We start from the raw sequence: 23840 nt of genomic DNA, 5'->3' as shown, positions 1-23840 counted from the left end.
TTATATTATAATTTTCATATAATCTGCAGTTTGTGCTCCCAGGAGAATAGAAAATCTAAGATGCACTGATGAAACTGATATTTTAGTATCTCTGGCCTAACTACAATAGCAAACATCAGTCCTGACTCTTCAAATGTTTTTATTTTTTGTGTAAGGCACCACAATACTTAGTAACAGAAAGTGTTTAACAGAACAATGACAAAACTATGGTTTATCTGCACTTAACAACTCATTAACAACAAATTTATATTCAAGTATTTCATGCATAACAAAGAAATGCATACATTCAACCTTTAGTGCATGAGGAAGAAATATATAGACTTTAAGTCACATGTTTTTCAAATACATAATAAAATACATTACAAACCTCTAAAAAAAATGAAAAACAAAAAAGTGCATCCTCAACAAAAGAGCATAGGTTAGTTTTCATAGTTGAAATTTCTCTGAAATTACATAGTTTAACATAAAATAAATATGAGGGATGAGAAAGGTATATAGTCACATGCTTCATGCTTTTCTACTAACCTGCGAAAACCCGGAGCCTCTACCACGGAAAAAGGTCGGTCATCAATGACTATAAATTTCATTACTTTGTCGTTTATGGCTTTAGCCTTTTTGCTGTCTCTGGAAAACTTTTTACAATACTTTTTACAGATTCGCCGCGATGACGACCTTTCATGTGAGATATAAGATTTGTTGTGTTAAAACTTGACGCATTTTTCCTCTCGAAATCCTTGCTGAACATGCTTTGCAAATAGCAATGGCATTGTCCTCCGCTGCCACCGAGTAAACGTCCAGACCGACGAAGACATGAGCGCAATGAGCGCGACACAGTTTTAAAGCTGCAGTCACTTGCACTCGGAAAGCGGATGAATCTCGGATAAATCAGACTAACTGATTGATTGATTTACCAGGAAGTGCTTTATCGGATTTCATTTATTTATCGGACCAATAAAAATGACGACATTTTCACCCATATCGCTCGATAATTTATATGTCCGATAAATATCGTGGATCCCTAATATTAAGTTATACAGTAATATATCTTGCTTCTGCCAGACTGCCTTCTGAATTATTTTATCTATAATTAATGTAAGCTTAAATGAAAATATTCTGACAGTGAGACTTGGTAACCACAGGTAAAACCATACATGGCTACTCACTACTACCACTGTCAAATTATATTATATGTTATATAGGCCTATAAAAAACGCCTAAATGCAGATAAAAACTAAACAAACCTTCATAAAGAAATGAATTATATATTCCCCTACCCACCTAATAAATATATTGCAATATAAATGTCTGGTATTCAATATAAATATTCCACATTTCCACAGTCCATGGTAAATTACTAGCTACAGTTCATTCATAGTAAATGTTTGTAAGTGTGGTGATTTTGGGATTTAAAAGTCTTCTATCTTCATTCATGGCACGTTTCTCCTGTTTTCCTCATTGTTGGGAATGTTGAGGCTGTTTCATCCGATTTAAAACTAGTTTAATCATCGAGTGTTTTGTGGTTTGTAACCGAGAGTTGTGTGTCGAATGGAAACGTTTCTTACTGAACTTTTCTTACAACGCTGTTTAATAATGGTGACCGGGAATAGAGGGTATGCATAGACATCACTTTCCCGCCGGAACGCGCTCCCTCAGCTGGACTGAGTGGCAAAAGAACCTGCTGCATGACTGGATTTAATAGGGGAAACTGAGAAAACGCGAGTAAAACAAACGATTACACTAAAGGTTGGGCTCGAAAGTGTTCCTTAACATGTCAAAGAAACCTAATCCATGGATATTGACATGCAGCCAGGAATCGTGTTTCCTGACATTTATATGCGCCTGATTTCAACATCGGGAAAATACATAAAGCAAATCGGCCTGTGAACGCTTTATATAAATACAATACAGATAGGTCTAAATCGATAGGTCTAAAATTTTATTGTCGCTGTTTTACTCAATTTAAATATCCAAATGTTAGTGAGAAGAAAAATACATTTTTAGATATTTTTTTCCATATGTGATGCAAACTGTTTTACAGAAAACGGAAGTTTGTTGCGCATAACCCGTATTGAATCATTTTGAACGTCCTTTTACACAATTATTCTGACGATTCGACAACCATTTCCTCTTGTACAACACCACAGAATCTATCATCCATTCTCTTAAAAAACTTAAGTTTGTCTTTGCTTAAACTGAGGCGTGAAGGACCTGCTACGAATACCTCAGAGCAGTGTTCATCTATGATAAATCCTGATGCCTCAATAAAATCATTGAGCATCTTTTCAAAACTATCCAAAGCCTCATTAGAATTAGAAAGAAACACAAGGACTCTGTCTTCATTGATGATTGACTTAAGCATTTCTCCTTGGACTTCAGGTCCCAAAAACCTGTTTTCGCTGTTAATGGAGTTGATCAGAGGAAGAAGGCAGATGCTTATTAGTGAAGGAGTCAGTGGACATCCCACCCTCAGACCTTGTGATCTGTAATCTGTCATCAACAACAGCTTCAACACGGATCTAAATCTGTCGGGTAGATTCACGGACTTTAAGCTATTGAACAGATACGGCCACTTCAGTGCACCTGGATCTAGTTTTAATGAAATAATCACTGGGATTTGATCACTGATGCAATGTTGAACAGAACTGTGTTGTTTGCTTTGACCTGGGTTTAAAATATGTTTAATAACGCCATTCAGCCTTGCTGCCAGAATCAAAGACAGAATTTTATAATCCACATTAACTACTGTCATCGGACTGCAGTGATATTGAACATCATAGCTGTAGGTGTGATCGTATTTGTCTCGGTTGAGTGATTCAAAAACTGTGCGTTTCATTGGTTTGAGGTCGAAGATTTGATTGAAAAATGCTTGTAAGAGGTCAATCATTTTAGAAGCATAATGCTTATAGAAATGTACTGTGAGTCCATCTGCTGTTAGACTTTCAGACTGAGGCAGGGACAGTATAGCAAACAGAATCTCTTTTCTCGAAACTGGTTCAGTTAGAACGGTAAACAGGATGGATTTTATGTCATCAAATCTCTCAATTTGGTATAAATGATTCAAGAAGTTCAGAAGACTCTGGGATGAAGTATTTGGTGTTTGATGAACCTCAATGGATTCTTCTGAACCTGGACACCCTAAAAAATGAAATCATGTTAAAACTGTTATTAAATAACTTTATATCCAATACGTGAAGGAAAAGAGCTGACCTACCTTCTTGGTCCATGTGTTCAACCTCTTGAGGAAGTTCAATCATCTCTGAGCATCTTGACCGTTTTAGGCGTCTTTGCAAAACTATCGCCTCACATATAAGCCTGACCTTCACTCCTGGCCACAGGTATTCTTTCTTTCTGGTATTTATTTGTGAAATTTTCTTTATTGTGCTTGAAAGTTGTTCCATACAGGCTTTATCTTCAAGAAGACAAGAATCAAACTGCCATTTTGGTCCGTGTGTCTGGATTTGAATGGACAACGGGGCGTGATCAGAAATGTACTCTTCTTTATCCGAGTACATTGGTCTGTTGTGAATGTTACAAGTAGTTACGCTTGTTAAGTTTTGACTTCGCAAAAAGAAGTAGTCTAGTCTCGACTGACCTTTCCCATCAAAATACGTAAAGCTTTTTACCTCCGGGTAAAGACAACGCCAGACATCCACTAAGCTTAAGGTTTCCAAAAAATTGTGGAGAGCGTCGAAAGACTTTCGGTGACTTCGATTTCGTAAATTTGACGTTTTGTCAAGGTCGGCGTCCATGACTGTGTTAAAATCCCCACCGATCACCAGATATGCCGACGGCGGGATGTGGGTCGAAATTTGTGTAAACTCCGTAAACTTAATTTTTTCATCATTTGAGTTATACACATTGATAAATACAAAGTCATGCCCCCAAATTTGACATTTGATTATTATGAATCTCCCCTTTCCGTCGCCATCAATACTGAAACCACCACATCCGAGATTCTTTTTGAACAGTATGGCCACCCCTCGTGAACTTCCTTTAAATACAGTGAATGCCGCCATGCTGTAATCACATTCCAAATCTTGGACTTTGATACTCCCAGTTGAGTAGGTTCTATCTGGACCCACATGAGTTTCTTGGAGAAAGACTACATCAGCCTTTAGAAGACTTAACTGACGAAGAACCTCATTCCTTTTGCGGTTGAAACCGTTAACATTCCATGAAAGAATCCTTAATATTTGCTGCTCATCATCACTGTCAGTCATCCTGCAGTTAAAATAAAGTCTCTCCGGATCAGTTTCATAAATGAATGGGTTGGTGTATCTAAAACAATGCAACACAAAACATTTTGTAAGTTGCAGAAGTGTTTTACAAAACCTGAAGAACTGGATTTTCGGATAACATAAACATACACAACACCTTGCAAAATATTGAACTCAAAATATTGAACAAAAATTGTACTCATTTTGTAGCATTCCCAGGGTCTCTTTTGAATGGTATTTGTCCCAAAGGTGGTTTAGTGGTATGCTAACAGGATAAACATGTAGATATCATCTGTGTGTGTGTGTGTATGTATGTATGTATACATATATATGTTGACAAGACAAAAAATAACTAAATTTATAAAAATGAGCCTGTTAAAAAGTTTACATACCCTTGATTCTTAATACTGTGTGTGGTTACCTGGATGATCCATGGCTGTTTTTTTTTGTTTTGTGATGGTTGTTCATGAGTCCCTTTAACTGCTCAGAACAAAGCAGTTAAACTGCCCAATGTTCTTTAGAAAAATCCCCCAGGTCCTGCAAATTCTTTGGTTTCCAGCATCTTCTGCATATTTGAACCCTTTCCAGCAGTGACAAAAGGTTCAAACATTCACTGATGCTCAAGAAAGAAATACAACACATTAAGAGCTGGAGGGTGTAAACATTTGAACAGGATGATGATGTGTATGTTTTTCTTGTTTTGTTTAAAGATCATATTTTTAGTACATTTAGTGCTGCCCTCCAGAAGCTACAGAAAATACTTGCATGTTTCTCAGCAGACAAAAAAGTACATTTATCCTGATCACACAATTAAAAAAGTTTTAATCCCCGACACTTTATCTTAATTGTGTTTCCTTCTGGATCATCAGTGAATGTTTGAACCTTTTTTTTTTTCTTTTTTTTTTTAAAAACATTTATTTAGTTTTTTCTTTTTCACAGGACAAACAGAACAAAGACAACAATGAGAAAAAGGGGAAAAAAAAAAACAACAAAAAAAAACCCTATAACAAAACAAACAACATTTGAGGGACAGATGCATACAAAGACAAATTATCCTTATAGACAGGTAATGCTTAAGCTAGATACAAATTCGTAAATGTTGTAGAGTCACTTAATCCTTTTAATATACATTAAAATAAAATATCTACTGCCTTTATGACTAATGTGTACAATACAACAGGAGAGATCAAGTGCATTATCCTGACTATTGTCAGCTGTCTAGCACTACATTAAACACATTATCAATAAATACAAAGAGATTACACTCCATTACTAATAACTTTGACATTAACAGGGGTCATTGGCTATGAATGCACTACATCAGTTACCTTAAGATGTTCTAAAATTTGTCCCCAAATTTGATCAAATACCTCAGATTTATCATTGTTAATGTATCTCAATCTCTCCAATGCAAGCAGGTTTACAAGATCTCTACCCCACATTTCAAACTTAGGCACAGAATCAGTTTTCCACATTCGTAAAATCAGCCTCTTAGCAATTATCATACCAAGTAAAATAGCTTGTCTTTCATGTATATCACACAATTTCTAGATGTTTGAACCTTTTTTAACCCTTTAATCCTTTTATCCCTGGGGGATACAAACATTTGCAAGGATGTGGGGAGAGTCAGGGAAAGTTTATGTCTCATTTCTTGGTTTCATGTTGAAAGGGTGTTTGTTGTGAATATTTAGATCTGGTGACTTTGTTCATACAACATTTTTTTATGTCATGGTCAGCATTTAAAACAACATGACTACCTGTAATGGGAAATCTACTCACCTTCAGATAAAAGTTGATATATATTTACAATATCTGGAGGGGACTTGCATGTTTAAAAAGTTGTCGTTGAGTGTTAGCTTATTACGTTAATGTTGAAAATTTATGAATATAATTTTTACATTTTTCATAATCTGTCTGTAAATGTTTGTATCCCCCAGGATACGTCACAAGTTTGAGGGTATAAATTCATTAAAAAAAAAGAACGCTTGTTTGGCAATGCGTGTTACTACATATTAGCCAATTTTTTTAAAACATTTATTCTCTCATAACTTAAAGAAAGCATTCTTTGTAAAATTCTGTTGAAAAATAAATATAATGCCTATTTATGAATATATTAGCCTACTCTATCATATTTAATATGCAAATTTCTAGGGCCTATAATTTATCAATATGACCAAAACTTTGCTGAAAAATCTGTTGTACACAATCCACTTCATGCCTTCTGTCCTTGTAAGATAAACATTTACTGGACTTGAGCAACTTGGGTTTACTTGATTATTCATGCATCATTTTTATATTTTTTCATGTTAATGTAAATGTTAATGTAAATGTCAAATATGACACAACAGGCTTTTGGGGAACATTTATTTTGTCCATTTCTCAATTATCATTGATTTGCATATTCTATATACACAGGTGCTGGTCATATAATTAGAATATCATCAAAAAGTTGATTTATTTCACTAATTCCATTCAAAAAGTGAAACTTGTATATTATATTCATTCATTACACACAGACTGATATATTTCAAATGTTTATTTCTTTTAATTTTGATGATTATAACTGACAACTAAGGAAAATCCCAAATTCAGTATCTTAGAATATTACTTAAGACCAATACAAAGAAAGGATTTTTAGAAATCTTGGCCAACTGAAAAGTATGAGCATGTACAGCACTCAATACTTAGCTGGGGCTCCTTTTGTCTGAATTACTGCAGCAATGCGCCGTGGCATGGAGTCGATCAGTCTGTGGCACTGCTCAGGTGTTATAAGAGCCCAGGTTGCTCTGATAGTGGCCTTCAGCTCTTCTGCATTGTTGGGTCTGGCATATCGCATCTTCCTCTTCACAAAACCCCATAGATTTTCTATGGGGTTAAGGTCAGGCGAGTTTGCTGGCCAATTGAGAACAGGGATACCATGGTCCTTAAACCAGGTACTGGTAGCTTTGGCACTGTGTGCAGGTGCCAAGTCCTGTTGGAAAATGAAATCTGCATCTCCATAAAGTTGGTCAGCAGCAGGAAGCATGAAGTGCTCTAAAACTTCCTGGTATACGGCTGCGTTGACCTTGGACCTCAGAAAACACAGTGGACCAACACCAGCAGATGACATGGCACCCCAAAACATCACTGACTGTGGAAACTTTACACTGGACCTCAAGCAACGTGGATTGTGTGCCTCTCCTCTCTTCCTCCAGACTCTGGGACCCTGATTTCCAAAGGAAATGCAAAATTTACTTTCATCAGAGAACATAACTTTGGACCACTCAGCAGCAGTCCAGTCCTTTTTGTCTTTAGCCCAGGCGAGACGCTTCTGACGCTGTCTGTTGTTCAAGAGTGGCTTGACACAAGGAATGCGACAGCTGAAACCCATGTCTTGCATATGTCTGTGCGTAGTGGTTCTTGAAGCACTGACTCCAGCTGCAGTCCACTCTTTGTGAATCTCCCCCACATTTTTGAATGGGTTTTGTTTCACAATCCTCTCCAGTGTGCGGTTATCCCTATTGCTTGTACACTTTTTTCTACCACATCTTTTCCTTCCCTTCGCCTCTCTATTAATGTGCTTGGACACAGAGCTCTGTGAACAGCCAGCCTCTTTTGCAATGACCTTTTGTGTCTTGCCCTCCTTGTGCAAGGTGTCAATGGTCGTCTTTTGGACAACTGTCAAGTCAGCAGTCTTCCCCATGATTGTGAAGCCTACAGAACTAGACTGAGAGACCATTTAAAGGCCTTTGCAGGTGTTTTAGTTCACTATATTTAGTTCACTTGAGTACTTACAATATCCCAAATGTGTCCAACTATTTGTAAATCGTGACAAAATTGCAATTTTAACCAAGGCTCTGGGACGTGTGAGGAGTCGCCTGTCGTACCCGCGTTAACCCTCGATCTGCCTCGGTTTCCGGTTTTATTTTGTAGAAACCATGGAAACACCAAAAGACGCTTTAATATATTACACTTTTTAATAGACAAGGGAACAACTGTTTTGATATATTTATAGAAAACTAATTGTTGTTATATAGCTCAACACGTTTAGTCTTATTGTTTAAATCTAATTTTCTTGATTTTTTTGCGAGTACCATGCTTTACCATGCCTCAGAGAAAAACACCATTTTGTGAAGTAGCTAACATAGCATAATCAGATGCAGCTTTATTTTTTGTAACAATAATACAGAATTTTCTCCATGATACAATGTGTTTTAAAATGAATTGCATGCCATTTATCAACACAAGCCATCCAGCATTTAATATGATATTCTAAAATCGATCTATCTTACTGCAGTGTGCAACAGTGTTTCACAGCAGTCGCCAAGCGAACGCACAGAGTAACGTTATAACATTTTCAACACTCTCAAATGTATCTAATATGATAAACAGAGCTGTGTTACCTCATACTCATGACCAGAAAAGCGGAAGCAGCGCCGGCGACTGTGGCATAATAAAAGTTCCGTTGCTCGTGAGGCATGTGTTGCGCAATCGCTCCAGCGGCCTCGTTCAGCTCCCACAACACTCGTTCCTGCTCTGCTTCATATTGCAGTAATGTTAATAATCGCATCCATGAACATGATTTCTTCCCGAGTCCTATCCCTATTCTTTTGCACCGTCTGTTGAGGTGAAGACCACATGTCCCAAGATTCCATGCTCAAACTTGGCATCATCAAGCTACGCCTTTGTTTTGAATAGGCCTCTAGCGACCTCTAGCGGACAAAATTTTACATATTGCACCTTTAACAAAAGACTCTTAAGAATGGGTTCTTAGTGAGTCAAAAACACAGCGCAGCCAAGTTCACTTACAAATTGTTTTTCCATTTGATCGTGAATCGGAAAATTACTGCTTCTCGGCTAACTCAGAGGTCCTCTGAGAAATGTAATCTGAATATGCCTGAGATTCATTTGATATTGTTTTGGCGAGCTGTTTTTGTAGGCCAACCCGGAAGTTAGAGGCGCATGTGTTCCCTCGATCAAAAGCCAATGCATTTTTCCCATAGACTTTTGGAAAATCGCAAACAATAAGCTCTGTGTTTAACAAAGGGTTATGACACTTACACGTTTTGTCTATCAAGATAATCTTTACAAGTTAACACAACATTTATACATTTTGAAGTCTAAATAAAGTGGTCAGATATAAAAAGCTAACAGTAGGCTATAAACGGACTACAGCACACCATGGTCGCGGATCAACGTCACCACCACCAAGCTTCCTCAAACTTTATTTAAAAAACAACTTTATTTAAAACCATGCTCGCTGATTATGATCTGCGCTGTGTATGAATACTTATCCACTTTTTCATGAGAAATGCTGTCCAAATGTCCTGTTTGTCATGATGACGTCTAAAGTCCCCACCAAAGGAAGTAGTCCCTTTTAGCAATTTGTTAGCAACCGCCGTTTTTAAGACACAATAAAGGTTTAAAAAAAAAAAAAAAAAAAAAAAATCACAAGCGGGTTATAACTGGTGTGTTTTATGTCATAGATCAAAACATGAAAATATTTAGAGGCTTTGTTAACCACAGACCTTATTTCAGGTGATTTAGCAAAAACCCATTCAAAAAACCCATTGACTTCGGGGCGATGGAACCGGAAGTCCTAAAATGCTAACTCGCTTCCGGGTTTTGCATACAAAAACACGTCATCTCTGAGGTACTCTATTGCTAACACATTAAGTGATCCCAAACCATTCGTTCAGTTCTCAAAACAAAGACACATTGCTCAAAACGTTTAAAATGACAACATTAGATAGCAAAACTGACGACGCACCAGTCAAAATCTGAGAGAGAGACAGAGAGCTGAAAGAATCATTTACGAGTGTTTTAAACTTACACATACAGTATAATTACAGTACACAGTACCAGTAGCCTACTTTAGATGAGGGAACTGGAGCACATGTTGTAACACCCTCAAACTTATGATTGTCAACTTTCTTTGTAGCCATTTTTTATGTGTACTGTATTTTTGCAGAACTAAGAAATGACTGCCTAGGGATATAGTCTTGTGTCAGAAGACCAATATACTGCTATAGTACTACTGTAATGAAATTTGTCCAAATGTGCAGAGGATGCTGAATTTATTTGTTTACTGTACTGTAATTGACAGTATAGGCTACTGTATTGTGGTGCATTTCATTTAGTCAGAAGAGAATACGTTTTTGACTAGAACATTTTATTTTGACATGGAAGTTTGAGGTGTTGTATAGCTGATGTATAGTTTTGAGATTGTGTTTATAGTTGTGAGAAAATGTTGAATGGTGTTAGGAATTGTGCGTTAGCAATCAAGAAAAACAATAACTAGATTAAAAAGTTTGAAAGACAAATTTATGCTGGCTTGTCATAAAGCCAATTTAAAGTCTCGTTTTAAATAGTTTGGTCAGTTAGGCCAGAATAGATAGATGTTCTGGGTGGTTTCTTGGTTCTTGATGCAGTTGCTAGGGTGTTGCTAGAGTATGTGGTTGATAGGGTGTTCTGGGTGAACACACACAGACATTCCCATCACTGTTAAAGGATTAGTTCACTTTCAAATGAAAATTACCCAAACTTTACTCACCCTCAAGTCATCCTAGGTGTATATGACTTTCTTCTTTCTGATGAACACAGTAAGAGATATTTTAATAAATATCCTCCTGACGCGTCCAAGCTTTATAATGGCAGTGAACAGGGGTCACGAGTATGAGCTAAAGAAAATGCCTCCATCCACATTCATCCATCATAAACGTGTACTCCACACGGCTCTGGGGGGTTAATAAAGGCCTTCTGAAGCGAACCGATGCATTTGTGTATAAAAATATCCATATTTAACAAATGAAGTAAAATATCTAGCTTCTGCCAGACCGCCTTCCGTATTCAAGTTACGAAGAAAGTGTAAACTGACATCGTGTCAGTTACACTTTTTCCGTAAGTTGATTAGGGAAGGCGTAGGACGTAGCATAAGCTTTTGAACTGCAAGAGTTTTACACTTTCTTTGTACACTGAATACAGAAGGCGGTATATGAATATGGAGACACTTTCTTCAGGTCATACTCGTGACCCCTGTTCACTGCCATTATAAAGCTCGGATGCATCAGGATATTAAAATATCTCAGATTGGGTTCATCAGAAGGAAGAAAGTCATATACCTAGGATGGCTTCAGGGTGAGTAAAACTTGGGCTAATTTTCATTTGAACGTGAACTAATCCTTTAATAACAGAAACTCAAATTGTTTGCAAAACTGTGGAAATTCAAAAGTTTTTGTTGCTCTTTAACTTGCACTAAAACATGTGATTTATTCCATCAAAGTAGCCTATGTAATATTAATAAAACTGCTCATCTCCTTTAGTGATACAAGCTCAAAATAATAATCTGTTGATGTTTTTCATATAGTGTCTTGACTTGGTGCCATGATGGATATCGAAATCTTATTTATTTTTAATTTTAAACTGTATAGATGATTATTTTGTGGTAATGCAATATTTGTGAACGAAATTGTGTATGTCAGGCCATAAATCTCCAAAAACTATGCATGGGCGCTTGCTTTGGTGTTGCCACCCCTCATAGACCTCATGCCACCCTATAAATAATTTTCTAGATCCGCCCCTGGTTCGGCACATGCACACGCGCACCGTCCGTGGTCATAAAAATTCGGCTGCACGCAGCCACTGTTCAGAGTCAAAGCTAGTCCACAGTCTAGTAATGTTTCTTGCTTGCGTTGACCAGTGGTGGATAAAGTACTTGAAAGCCATACTTGAGTAACAGTATAGATATCTCACCAGAAAATGACTTTGGTAAAAGTTAAAGTCACTGTTTAGAATATTACTTGAGTAAAAGTTTTAAAGTATGTGATATTTTTTGTACTTAAGTATGAAAAGTATTTTTTTGATATTAAACGTATACGTAACGTAAATAATATTAAAAATTGTTTCTTTACACAGTTTGAGCAGCAAGATTGTGTTCAGTTTTAACTCTTTTTTACATTTTGTTTTCTTTGAATTAAAAGGCAAAATGTTTATTGTAAGTTTAAAATATAAAAAACACTAATATAGTAATTATACATTGATCATTCATGTTAATTCATAGTGCATTATAACTAATGTAAGAGACAACTTTAAAATGTTAATGTTGAAATTAAAGGGTTAGTTCACCCAAAAATGAAAATTCTGTCATTAATTACTCACCCTCGTGCCGTTTTACACCCGTAAGACCTTCGTTATTACTTATTTAGTGATGGCCGATTTCAAAACACTGCTTCAGGAAGATTCGGAGCGTTATGAATCAGCGTGTCGAATCATGATTCGGATCGCGTGTCAAACTGCCAAACTGCTGAAATCACGTGACTTTGGCGCTCCGAACTGCGGATTCGACACGCTGATTCATAACGCTCCGAATCTTCCTGAAGCAGTGTTTTGAAATCGGCCATCACTAAATAAGTCGTTATTTTGTTTTTTTTGGCGCACCAAAAATATTCTCGTCGCTTTATAATATTAAACCACTGTACTCATATGAACTGATTTAAATATGTTTTTAGTACCTTTATGGATCTTGAGAGAGGAAATGTCATTGCTCCCTATGTAGGCCTCACGGAGCCATCGGATTTAAACAAAAATATCTCAATTTGCGTTCCGAAGATTAACGAAGGTCTTACGGGTGTAAAACGGCATGAGGGTGAGTAATAAATGACAGAATTTTCATTTTTGGGTGAACTAACCCTTTAACAATGAACAATACTTTTATTAACCTTATTAATGTTACAAATGGACTCTTATTGTAAAGTGTTACCATTTCATATAAATCCAAACACTCATGCTTAAAAATTGTCATCTTTACACACAAAGGCATATAGGTCTATTATATGTATACTTTCACACATTATTTAGCTCTATTTTAGGAAACTTGATGATTATCTAATCAAAATATGTGTTACAGTGTCAAATCGAATAAATTTCTGATTTATGTTTCTGTCATTGCATGATGAGGATACAGTTTAAATATGCAACTTCGCTGGATAACGAATGTACAACAGCGAATAAATAGATATAAACTAATGCAAATAAACGGTAACAATCGTCACATTAAACAGTTGGTGTTTTTTGTCACATTGTTTTAACCCCTTGAGGTACTAATGTTAGCATCCTCTCAGCCTCGACGGCAAGCATACTGCTGTTCTCCACTAATGCAGCATGTAGGCATCAAACTAATTACTTTATAATGTTATGAAAACATGTACTGTAGTGTACACTGTATAACATACCGTTTTGTTGTCTATGTTTTAAATCCATTTTTGAAGTGTCTCGCTCTGTGCAGCGCGCAGCTCACGTCAAAACAAACTCTACGAGGCGTCAGTGATAGTTTTTATGTCGCCTCTAGAGGCCGCTCTCGTACTGTATAATCAATGACAGCGCACTCTTATCAGCCGCTCCAAAGTCCCTTTAAGACAAGTCATTTCACTCGGCGGCCATCTTTGAAACGCCTCTCGGGCATCCTGGGCATCATGCAGCCTATCTCTTTGAATGGGGAAACATCAAATTCTCCAAAGCTGTTTGCCAAGCTTTCGATTAAATTTCATATTTGAAATCACCAATGAAATCTGACAACAACTGTCTCATAATTTTTTTTCCCAAACGCTCCAATCATGACAAAAAAAAAAAACAGTATTTAGGCTGGATCAAGATAATGCGCATGCGCAGACCTAAATGCGCGTCTCTTGTGCCTCATTTCTGAGGCGCGCGTCTGACTGTTTCTATAGAAACCGGTGCTTCTAACGGCCGCTGCAGTGACGCGATGACTTTACAGGTCGGCGATTGGCTCTTATTTTGAAGGCGGGACTTATTCCGCCATATTGAGCGTTACACTTTCTCCCATTCAAAACAATACGAGTGACATGTCTTGTGTTATTCTATAGTCTTTGGCCGCTCCAGCAACGGACGCAATCCGGAAAATGAAATCAACCGCGGTTGTGCGAGCTCTTGTTTGCACATGCTTGCTTGCAGTCTGTGTTCCTCCGACTTTATTTTGTAGTAAGTAACGAAAATGCTTTGGGAAGATGTATCGGAGTAAAAGTATACATTTTATTTAGGAAATGTAGTAGAGTAAAAGTTGACAGAAATATAAAAACTCAAATAAAGTATAGATTCTCCCAAAAAATACTCAAGTACTGTAACGAAGTATTATTACTTCGTTACATTACACCACTGGCGCAGACTGAAAACGCATGAGAAACAGCATGAGACAGGAGAGACTCGTACACTGCAGTACTGAAACACTGAAAGGTCCATGCATGTGGATTTGGATAAAATAGTTAATGCTTTGATGCCGTGCCTGAACGCCATTTATCCCTTCACAGTGGCGTATAGGGCACGCAGAGCTATTAAATTATTCTTATTATTATTATTATCATGCTACTTTTATTATTAAATTAATATTGCAATTTATTTGCCCCGCGATATCATAGCGCATCACCGACGCGCTGCGAGGATAATAAAATATTAGATAGCTTACTCCTCAATTAAAAACAACTTGTTTAACACCAAATACTTCTCGATTCACGAAAAATACTAATTTCGTTTCTCACTATGGGCCACAAGAGAAATAATAAGAAAATAAATTTGATTCATCTCTCATCGTCTCCAAGAGAATATGCGCCGTTAAGCGTCAGATGCCAAAAGCTCAGTCCGTTTTTACTTTCATTTTCTGACTGGCGTGTGAGACTTCTTCACCCGTATAACTCTCACGCAAAGTTTGCATATTGTTTGTGTGATATCCATTGGCTCGCCTTCCTGGTTTAAAATGGAAATATTTTCAATATTGTGACGTGGCATTTTTCTTTATCACCAGTTGCTCGCAAAATGATGGACACTGATTTACATGTCGTCCGCGTCATTTCCCGTGATAATAAAATTAAGTGAAGTATTAAATAAATAATTAAATAAACAACAAGCAAACTTAAACTTGTTTGCTTAAAATTTCTGCGAATAATTTGCTGATGCAGGTACAAAAAGACGTTTTGTACCTGCAAAAAAAAAAAAAATGTTTCTTGCCCCCCTCTAACTCGAGAGTCAAATGTCGCCCATGTATATAATGTGTATATATATTATATATATATATATATATATATATACACACACACACGCACAATGCATGTCTTTTTTTGATGAGCATCATATTTACACAGTTTGCTTTTAAAGCTCACATATGCAATTCAATGATAATTGAGAGATGGAAAAATAAATGTTCCCCAAAAGCCTGTTCTGTCATATTTGACATTTACTTTAACATGAAGAAAAAATGTAAAAAGAATTACTTTTTTTACATTAAAAAAAACAGTGTATGAATATGAATAATCGAGTTGCTTCAGTCCAGTAAATGTTTATCTCACATTTACTTTAGAAAAATCATTACAAATTTATGAGCAAAAAAGACTTTGATTGATAGTTCATATTTTTTTTAGCAAATAGAGTACATTTTGTGTATATTAAATATGACAAACAAACAGCCATGGATCATTCAGGTAACCACACACAGTATTAAAAACCAATATGTAAACTTTTGAACAGGTTCATTTTTATAAATTAAGCTATTATTTTGTCTTGTGGATTATATGTAAACATCTGTCATGTGAAATATCTTATTCAGGACAGTACTAAATAAAAAATAACATGCAATATTTTTGATCCTTCTTATTTTGTTAAAATGATCAACATTTTCACAGATTCTGCAAGGGGTATGTAAACTTTTGAGCACAACTGTAAATTACTGTGAAATTTCTTTACATTTTGTTGTATAAAATTGAAGGTAACTACAAATATCAACTATCAAAAGATCAACAAATATCAAAGATCAACATTGTCTTGTCAATTGTTTGCACACACACACAAAAAAAAATTATTTTACATTTTTAATTCAAAATAAAATGTATTAAACGCTTACCACTTCAAACTAGCATACTTGTCTGAGATGTTTTATATGGCAGGAACACGGATCCACATACGACCTCTTCTTCTTCTCTTCTAACGCACATGCAAATTAACATTATATCATCATTACGTCACATTTCAGCTGCATGGTTGGAAGTGAATGCTGATAAAATATAAACATTTCCATTTCCACGCCTCTTTATCAGTTTCACAAATGTACACAGAAGTAAGGAATGTAGTCAACACAGATATTTTTCAGTCTGTATTTTGATTAATAAAAAATAAAATCAGAATCAATTGTTAGAATTCTTTTACACGCACACTGAATATTTGCAAGTCAAAGTATAGACTGCCAGGGGCCGGTTGCACCAGCTGGACGTAAAAAAGTTGGGTGTAAGCTCTACCCCCAAGCTTACGTCCAGCTTTCCGATTTGCACCATCCAAAACAGGCGCAGCTACGCTTACACAATGACATGCTCTACCGCACTGTTTGTGGAGACGCCGTTCGCGTTACTATGGTTAGAAATGTGAATTTATGGCCTCCAACGAATAGATGAAAAATGACTGCTGAGCCGAAAAAAAGAAAATTAATAGTCGATGAAGAAAAAAAAAAAAAATAGAAAGACCTTCTTCAGGCAGCCAGGAGAGACTCTAGCCTGCTCAAAAATCCCCCTCCTAAAATCTCACCCTACAGCATTATAATGGATGTGTTTGGAAAGGACTCACCAGCTTTTACCGGCCTAAAAGGCTGTGACAGCGCCAGTTCTAACAGAAGAAAAGCAAGCTGAAGCTGAAGAGGACTCAAGTTTTTCTTCCATATCAAATGTTTCATCAGACACCAGTTATGAAGGTACTGCCTCTTAAAATAGTGCACTAATAAATAGGCTAGTTATAGGCCTGTTTAGTACCGAGGACAGCTCCGAAAAACACGACAATCAGAATCCCCATTCTGTGTTACTGGAGAAAGAAATGATGAGAGTGGAGATGGAGACAGAGAAGTTGAGGGTAGAAAAGGAGAAGCTTGTGTTAAGAGAAACAGAAACTTGCCTTAGAAATCCAGCGGTTAGAGCAAAGGGCCACAGTGTGTTTATGACCATTTAAATAATCCCATACATGATCTAAATAAATGTTCTGTATAAAAAGGCCCTTGATTCTGATTGGCTGAGCCGCGCTCGAAGCCGTTGTAAAATTCCAGAAAACATACAGTCGACCGCATTACATGAGTATCGCTGCGCCACTGAATGTGTTGCTGCGTCTGTCTTAGCAACGTAAACATATGTCTGTTCTCAATTGATTTTGTTCATTGAAGCTTGCATTACACAGAACCAGTGGCGTGCACAATTATTCATAATCATTCATTCGTAATCATTACTTTTGCCGGGGCTGCAGCAAGATTTATGCGCGAGCTTGAGCGCGGAATGTAGGCTATTATTATATTAATTAATTTAATATAAACGTTTAATGGCCTAAATGAACGACTACTAGAAAAATCTTTAGTCGGGGGCAGCTCTTGGCATATATAATATGCACATACAATAGCTTTATACCAGGGGTGTCAAACTCATTTTAGGTTGAGGGCCGGACTGGAAAAAAATAACCATGTGCGGGTCGAATTAATTAAAGAAGAAAAAAAAAACCTTAGTGCGCTCATAGTTGCATTAATATTAACCATATAAACAACAAATTAATTTGCAAAAAAAAAACCAAAACAAAAAAACAACTGCATTTTTTTTTACAGCGAAAAAACTGTTACATTTTTAAAATAATGCTTTTTTAAAAAAAAAAAATATATATATATATATAATAATAATAATAATAATAATATATATATATATATATATTATTAGTGGTGCATCTATTTTGATTTTTCGTGGCCAATTCCATTTTTTTTTTTTAGAAGCAAATTTATTTGTTGTTTATTTGTTCAAAAAAATATATATATATATGTGTAGCTCTTTGATATTAGAGCCAAACATTGCATTTTTATCAAAATCCCAACAAAGATGTTATGCACGAGCATGAGCAGTTGTTTTTAATTTAAATTATTGTATAATTTCAAGATTAACAGCAAAAATAGCATGGTCTGACTTTAGCTTTGTGAACTTATGCTACATAAGACACCTGCACAAAACAACTATAGCAGACGGACTGAATGAAAATGCAAATTCACTCTCTGACAGTAGGTGGCGCTTATGGAACAACAGTGATATAGCGTTTCCATGGTTACCGCTATACACAAAGCAGTGCTGCGTTTGTAAATAGGCTACTACTTTATACGGAGATAAGAGGAAAAGCCATCAAAACTTTTCCCAAGACAGTCCCCTTCAGAGATACATTCATATCAACCTCAATTTAATATTTATATTATTCTTCCTATTTTTCGCGAACAGTGAGCTTGTGCATGCTAGAGTATTTTCTCTGCTGGCGCGTCCGTGTTCAGCGTGTTCCTGTGTTAACGTCCTTTTCACAGACATCGTAAATATTTCCACACAAATGAAGTTTTGGGAAATTATTACAAAGCACGTTGTTTGCAACGAATAAAGATTGACCAAAATAAAACTAAAAAAAGTTTGGATTTATGACCAGTGGACTAGTGCATCTCTGTTTTTTTTATTATAGTTCAAATCATCCCGCGGGCTGTATGTTTCACACCCCTGCTTTATACCATTGTTTGAAGCAACATGCCATATTTTTATATGAAAATTAACAACCTGAAATCATTCTTCCTGAAAAACTATTAATACTTTTCTATCCACCTTATTCCTGACTAGCCTAACGAGTTTCGAATTATGGGTTGCACTTCCGGTTTGGGGAACTTCCGTTTAAAAAGACTGAAACGAATCGTTTCAAATCATAAGGTTGCCCTACAAATAAAGCTTATCCGTCAGTTTGACTGAATGAGCTGTCAATTTGTCTTTCATGTTTTATTTCCAGAAATCACGAGAATAACCTAACGCTTAGTATTTTAACATAACATGTTATAACAAGAATATCTATGGCAAGAGCTCTTTTCAGTCGCTGCTTTCTATCCTCGTGATTATTTTCTTTTGTCCCTTTGCATATCGCTGTAATAGTATGAAAAAGGACAACATATACTGCACATTTGTGGTCTGTTTCGGATATAATTTACGATATATCCCATTAATAATTCACTGGAATGAACGAAGAATCTCTCGATTTTCTCCTCAAAGCCTTAAGTCTCTTTCCAGGTTTGTTTTCACAGGTAAATACAATTTATTATCTGTAAAAAATTATGGAAATCACTTTGAAATAGTATCACGAAATGCTTACGTTTTTTATTAAGGCAACGTATAGGGCCTATTACATAATATGACTATAGTTATATTTAACCCGTCCGTTATTGCTGTGGAAAGAATCGCGCTTTTTCATGGCCTGTTGAAACTACCTTGTTGATGCTTTTACACTTTTAAATGTCCTTTTAATGTTCGTTGGTTGAAGGGTGAGTCATCTCATTGTACCCAGTTTCTTAAAAAAACAAAAACAAAACGTATTATTGTGTTCATTGAGCGAGTCTTACAGCTTAACGGAAGTTACACCCATAATTTGCGCAAAGCGTCATGGGGCGTAGGAATAAGGTGGATACGGGTGGATAGCATTAAGCCTCAAATGTCAACTATACATTGGTTTGGTTTATTCTTTAAATAAAAAAGTAAAAAATATGCATGGCATTATAATGATATACTAAAATTAAAACAATGGGGGGAAAAAAACCTTAAGATAACTTGTAAGGAAAAAAAAAACACTTTAAGCACGCAGAATAATGTAAGTGGACTTTTTTTTTTTCTTTTTTTTTTGTAATTGTGGCATCTATAATTGTAATCACGTTTAGAAATTCGATTAATTGTGCAGCCCTAGAAATTAGCACCTGCAGTGTTGGGGACAGCGCTCCGCTCCTGTCTGTTGCGTGTTGTAACTGCAGTGATAACAGTTGATTAAATAGAACAGTTCAACCCTGCCGAAACGAAACCTTTCAATAAGTTCTCTGTCTCCATATATATCTAGAGGATTGGTCCGGTCTCTCATTACTCTTTCACGCCGGAAAGCCTGCTGATCGTGTAGCCTGTATACCAGACGAGCCATCGTCTCAACGTTTTTATTTATCTTTATTTTCACCATGGAAACAAGTCAAGACTTCTCACTTTACACCTGCCTTTGACTAGGCGTAAGATTTAGTCTCAGACGTGCGCTACGCTCAGATGGTGCAACAGGTATTAATTCTACGCAGGACTCAAAACGCATTTTACGTTAAGCTTAGTCTTACGACCGGGTGTACGTCCAGCGGGTCAAACCGGCCCCTGTCAGCTTGTTCCTTCACAATATGTCATGATTTCAGACTTCTCGACAAAGCAAAACTAAAATGAACCTACCTGTATTTTCTCTTGGACTTCAAGCTCATTAGTGAAGGCCTCCCTTTTAAGACCACAGATAAATTAGTTAAATGACATTCCCCACATACCAGCAGCTCGACTACTGACTTATAGCTACCTGCCGGGCAAGATCACTGATTTTAATACACCTGGATCTATAGGAAGCGCCCGCAGTGGGAGTGACCAGCTATTGTCGGCATCCGAGAGTGAACACAAAAGATAAACAGATGACAAGCAGAAGAGGTATGTTGTTGTGTCTTCTCATTCAAAAAACAAACAAACAAAAAAACCCCACTACCGTTCTGAGAGTATATGGTTTTATATTAGAAACGATTCATATTCCATCTAACTTATGAATTGAAAGTCTTATATTTAGGCTTTTATTTACATTTAAATAACGATCTACACACAAAATATTGTAAACAGAAACTCATGAGTCATGTGTTTTTGAGTTTCCTTGTTTACCAAATATGCTGTGGATCAGGTAGATCAGGCAAAGTGATCAGCTAGAGACAAAAAAAAACAGGAAAATCTGACCACGTCCCCAAGCACACCCTGGGACTTCTCATTTAAATATATGTATCTTTCGATTCCTTTGAGCTACAGATGACTAAGGTTGGCAATATGGATGCATTTTATTGTATATTAATCTACCGACCTCCTGGTCCTGCTCGTTTGTTTTTAGAGGATTTTTCTGAATTTTTATCTTCAATTATCAAACTCGAAAAGGTTTTGATACTTGGTGATTTCAACCTCCATATTGATGATGTTTCGTGTAACTTGGCATCTGAGTTTTTAGCACTTACTGAATCATTTAATTTTAAACAGTATGTTACGGGCCCCACTCATACAAAAGGCCATACGTCTGGAATTTGGAAGTGCATAGATTACACTTGAAGGAGCTTATTATGTCATTAAATGACAAGATAAAACAGGCTAGATCTGCCTATTTTTCTAATCTTGTAGCTTTGAACAAGAAGAATCCTAAAGTCCTGTTTGACACTATTTCAAAATTGGTCTCTCCTTTAGCCCCTCAAGTACCAGTCCATTCTAAGTCAGACTGTAATAGGTTTTTAAATTTCTTTGTGAATAAGGTAAATAATATTAGAGCCTCTATAAATCCATCTCTTGTTGATACTTCCTGGGGCTTATCTCCTCAATACTCTTGGTCAGCCTTTTTAACTTACCTGCCACTGAAGAGGATATTAAGGGATTATTAAAAAAGGTGAAACCTTCATCAAGCCCTTTAGATATAATTCCAACTTTGCTGCTTTTAAATGTATTTGATTTAATTGGACCTTATGTTGTTAATTTGATCAATCTTTCTCTTTCTACTGGTTCTGTGCCTAGCTTTTTTAAACAAGCGGTTGTCTGCCCCTTTTTGAAGAAACCCAATTTCGATTCATCTGATCCAAACAACTATAGGCCCATCTCCAAATTGCCTTTTTTATCGAAAATCTTGGAGAGAGTGGTAGCGGGGCAGCTGACTGCATACCTTGAGGAAAATAATTTGATAAATAAATTTCAGTCAGGTTTTCGGAAATGTCATTCAACTGAGACTGCCCTGCTGAAAGTATCAAATGACATTATGATGGCGGCCGATGCTGGCCAGTACTCGGTCTTGATCCTATTGGATCTATCTTCTGCATTTGATACACTTGACCACAATATTTTGATAAATCGTTTACGTATTGAAACAGGTCTTTCTGGAGTAGTTCTTGACTGGTTTTCCTCCTACCTGAGCGACAGAACATTTTGTGTGTCAATTAATAATATTATGTCTGAGATGACCCCCTTGCCATATGGAGTACCCCAGGGCTCAGTTCTAGGTCCCATTTTGTTTTTATTATATATTTGCCCTCTTGGTGAAATAATTCATGGTTTTAAAAATGTATCTTATCACTTTTATGCTGATGACATCCAGCTGTACTGTTCTTTTAGAGATTCTGAGTTTGACAAGTTAACTGATTTACTGGACTGCCTGTCCTGTATAAAAGAACTGGTTATTTAATAATTATTTACAATTGAATATTAAAAAGACTGAAACTTTAATCTTCGCTCCAGACCATAAGTTACCTCAAATTAAACAGCACCTTGGCTCCTTGGGTTCTTCTGCTCAGACGAGCCTCAGAAATCTTGGTGTTATGTTTGACCAAACTATGTCTTTGGACAGTCATTCTAGACAGCTGGTCAAAAATTGTTTTTATCATTTGAGAAACATTTCTAAATTGAGGGCGCTATTGTCTAAAGCGGACTTGGAGATGATTATGCACGCTTTTATTTCTTCTCGTCTTGATTACTGCAACTCTCTTTTTACTTATTTAAATAAATCCTCGCTGGGTCGTCTTCAAATGGTGCAAAATGCTGCAGCCAGGCTTTTAACAGGAACACGCAGAAGGACTCATATTTCACCAGTATTATCCTCAATACATTGGCTTCCTGTGAAATTCAGAATTGATTTTAAAATTTTAATTTTGACTTTTAGAGCTCTGCATGGACAGGCCCCCCAGTACATTACTGACCTGTTGACCCCTTATTCTTCCTCCCGTACTCTTCAGTCTTCAGGCCAAAACCTTTTAATGGTTCCAAAAGTTCGTTTTAAAACTCGGGGTGACCGGTCTTTTCAAGCAGTTGCACCTAGACTCTGGAATGCCTTGCCCCTGTCATTGTGTGCAGAAAATTCTGTAGATTCTTTTAAAAAGCAGCTGAAGACATTTTTATTTAAACAGGCTTTTGGTTGAATGGGTTGTAGGGGTGCTTGTGTTTTATTGTTTTGTGTTTTATGGTTTTTTGTCATTTGTTATAGTTTTATTTTGTTAGTTTTGTTGTACTCTGTAAAGCACTTTGTGATCTATATCTGTGAAAGGTGCTATACAAATAAAGTTATATATATATATATATATATATATATTTTATCACATTAAAAGATATATCTATATTGTAATAACACACTATTGTTTTGTAAAAATAAAAAGCAATAATCATGATAATAATATAATATTTAATATAATAAACGTATTAATAGAATTGTTATTAAAGTACCTGCGAAAAGTTTGGAAACAATTATTAATGATTTTAAAATCTCTTCAGTAAAGTAAAAACAGCAATGCGACCTCCGAAGGACGCAGCCTCCGAAATGAGACGCAGCTCCTGTCACTGAAGGAGTGTGTTTTTGGTTGTGAGAGAAAGATTACCTTTTTCAGCTTCCCAATGAACCCAGCGTTAAGAGAACAGAGGATGAAGTTTGTTTTTCCGGGGCAGCAGCGGAGTTGTGCGTGTATGTTTGTTTGTTCCTGGGAATTCGGTGACGAATACTTTGTAAACAAGTCCCAGTTCCGCGCTGGATTTGCAGATCGGGGGCGGT

The 23840-nt window shown here is 36.4% G+C and overlaps 1 protein-coding gene across 3 annotated transcripts; it reads right to left on the bottom strand.

The window, feature by feature from the left end:
• Positions 1-122: 122 nt before the first annotated feature.
• On the bottom strand, positions 123-23213 carry LOC127496097 (LINE-1 retrotransposable element ORF2 protein). Of its 3 annotated transcripts, none has more exons than XM_051863721.1 (4): positions 20477-23213; positions 16102-16181; positions 3212-4278; positions 123-3135 (listed from the first exon to the last, which is right to left on the bottom strand). In XM_051863721.1, exons 3-4 carry the CDS (start codon positions 4218-4220, stop codon positions 2099-2101), a joined length of 2046 nt encoding a protein of 681 aa, XP_051719681.1. In that variant the 5' UTR covers positions 4221-4278; positions 16102-16181; positions 20477-23213; the 3' UTR covers positions 123-2098. The 3 variants fall into 3 exon arrangements, with proteins under 3 accessions (XP_051719681.1, XP_051719680.1, XP_051719682.1); XM_051863720.1 differs by lacking the exon at positions 20477-23213 and adding an exon at positions 16815-17785; XM_051863722.1 differs by lacking the exon at positions 20477-23213 and adding an exon at positions 16815-17785 and having other exon boundaries at positions 16102-16178.
• Between the last annotated feature and the right edge of the window lie 627 nt (positions 23214-23840).

Source organism: Ctenopharyngodon idella, chromosome 15 (assembly GCF_019924925.1).
Source record: "Ctenopharyngodon idella isolate HZGC_01 chromosome 15, HZGC01, whole genome shotgun sequence".
Taxonomy (NCBI): Eukaryota; Metazoa; Chordata; class Actinopteri; order Cypriniformes; family Xenocyprididae; genus Ctenopharyngodon; species Ctenopharyngodon idella.
This window is presented reverse-complemented; position numbering and strand designations above follow the sequence as displayed.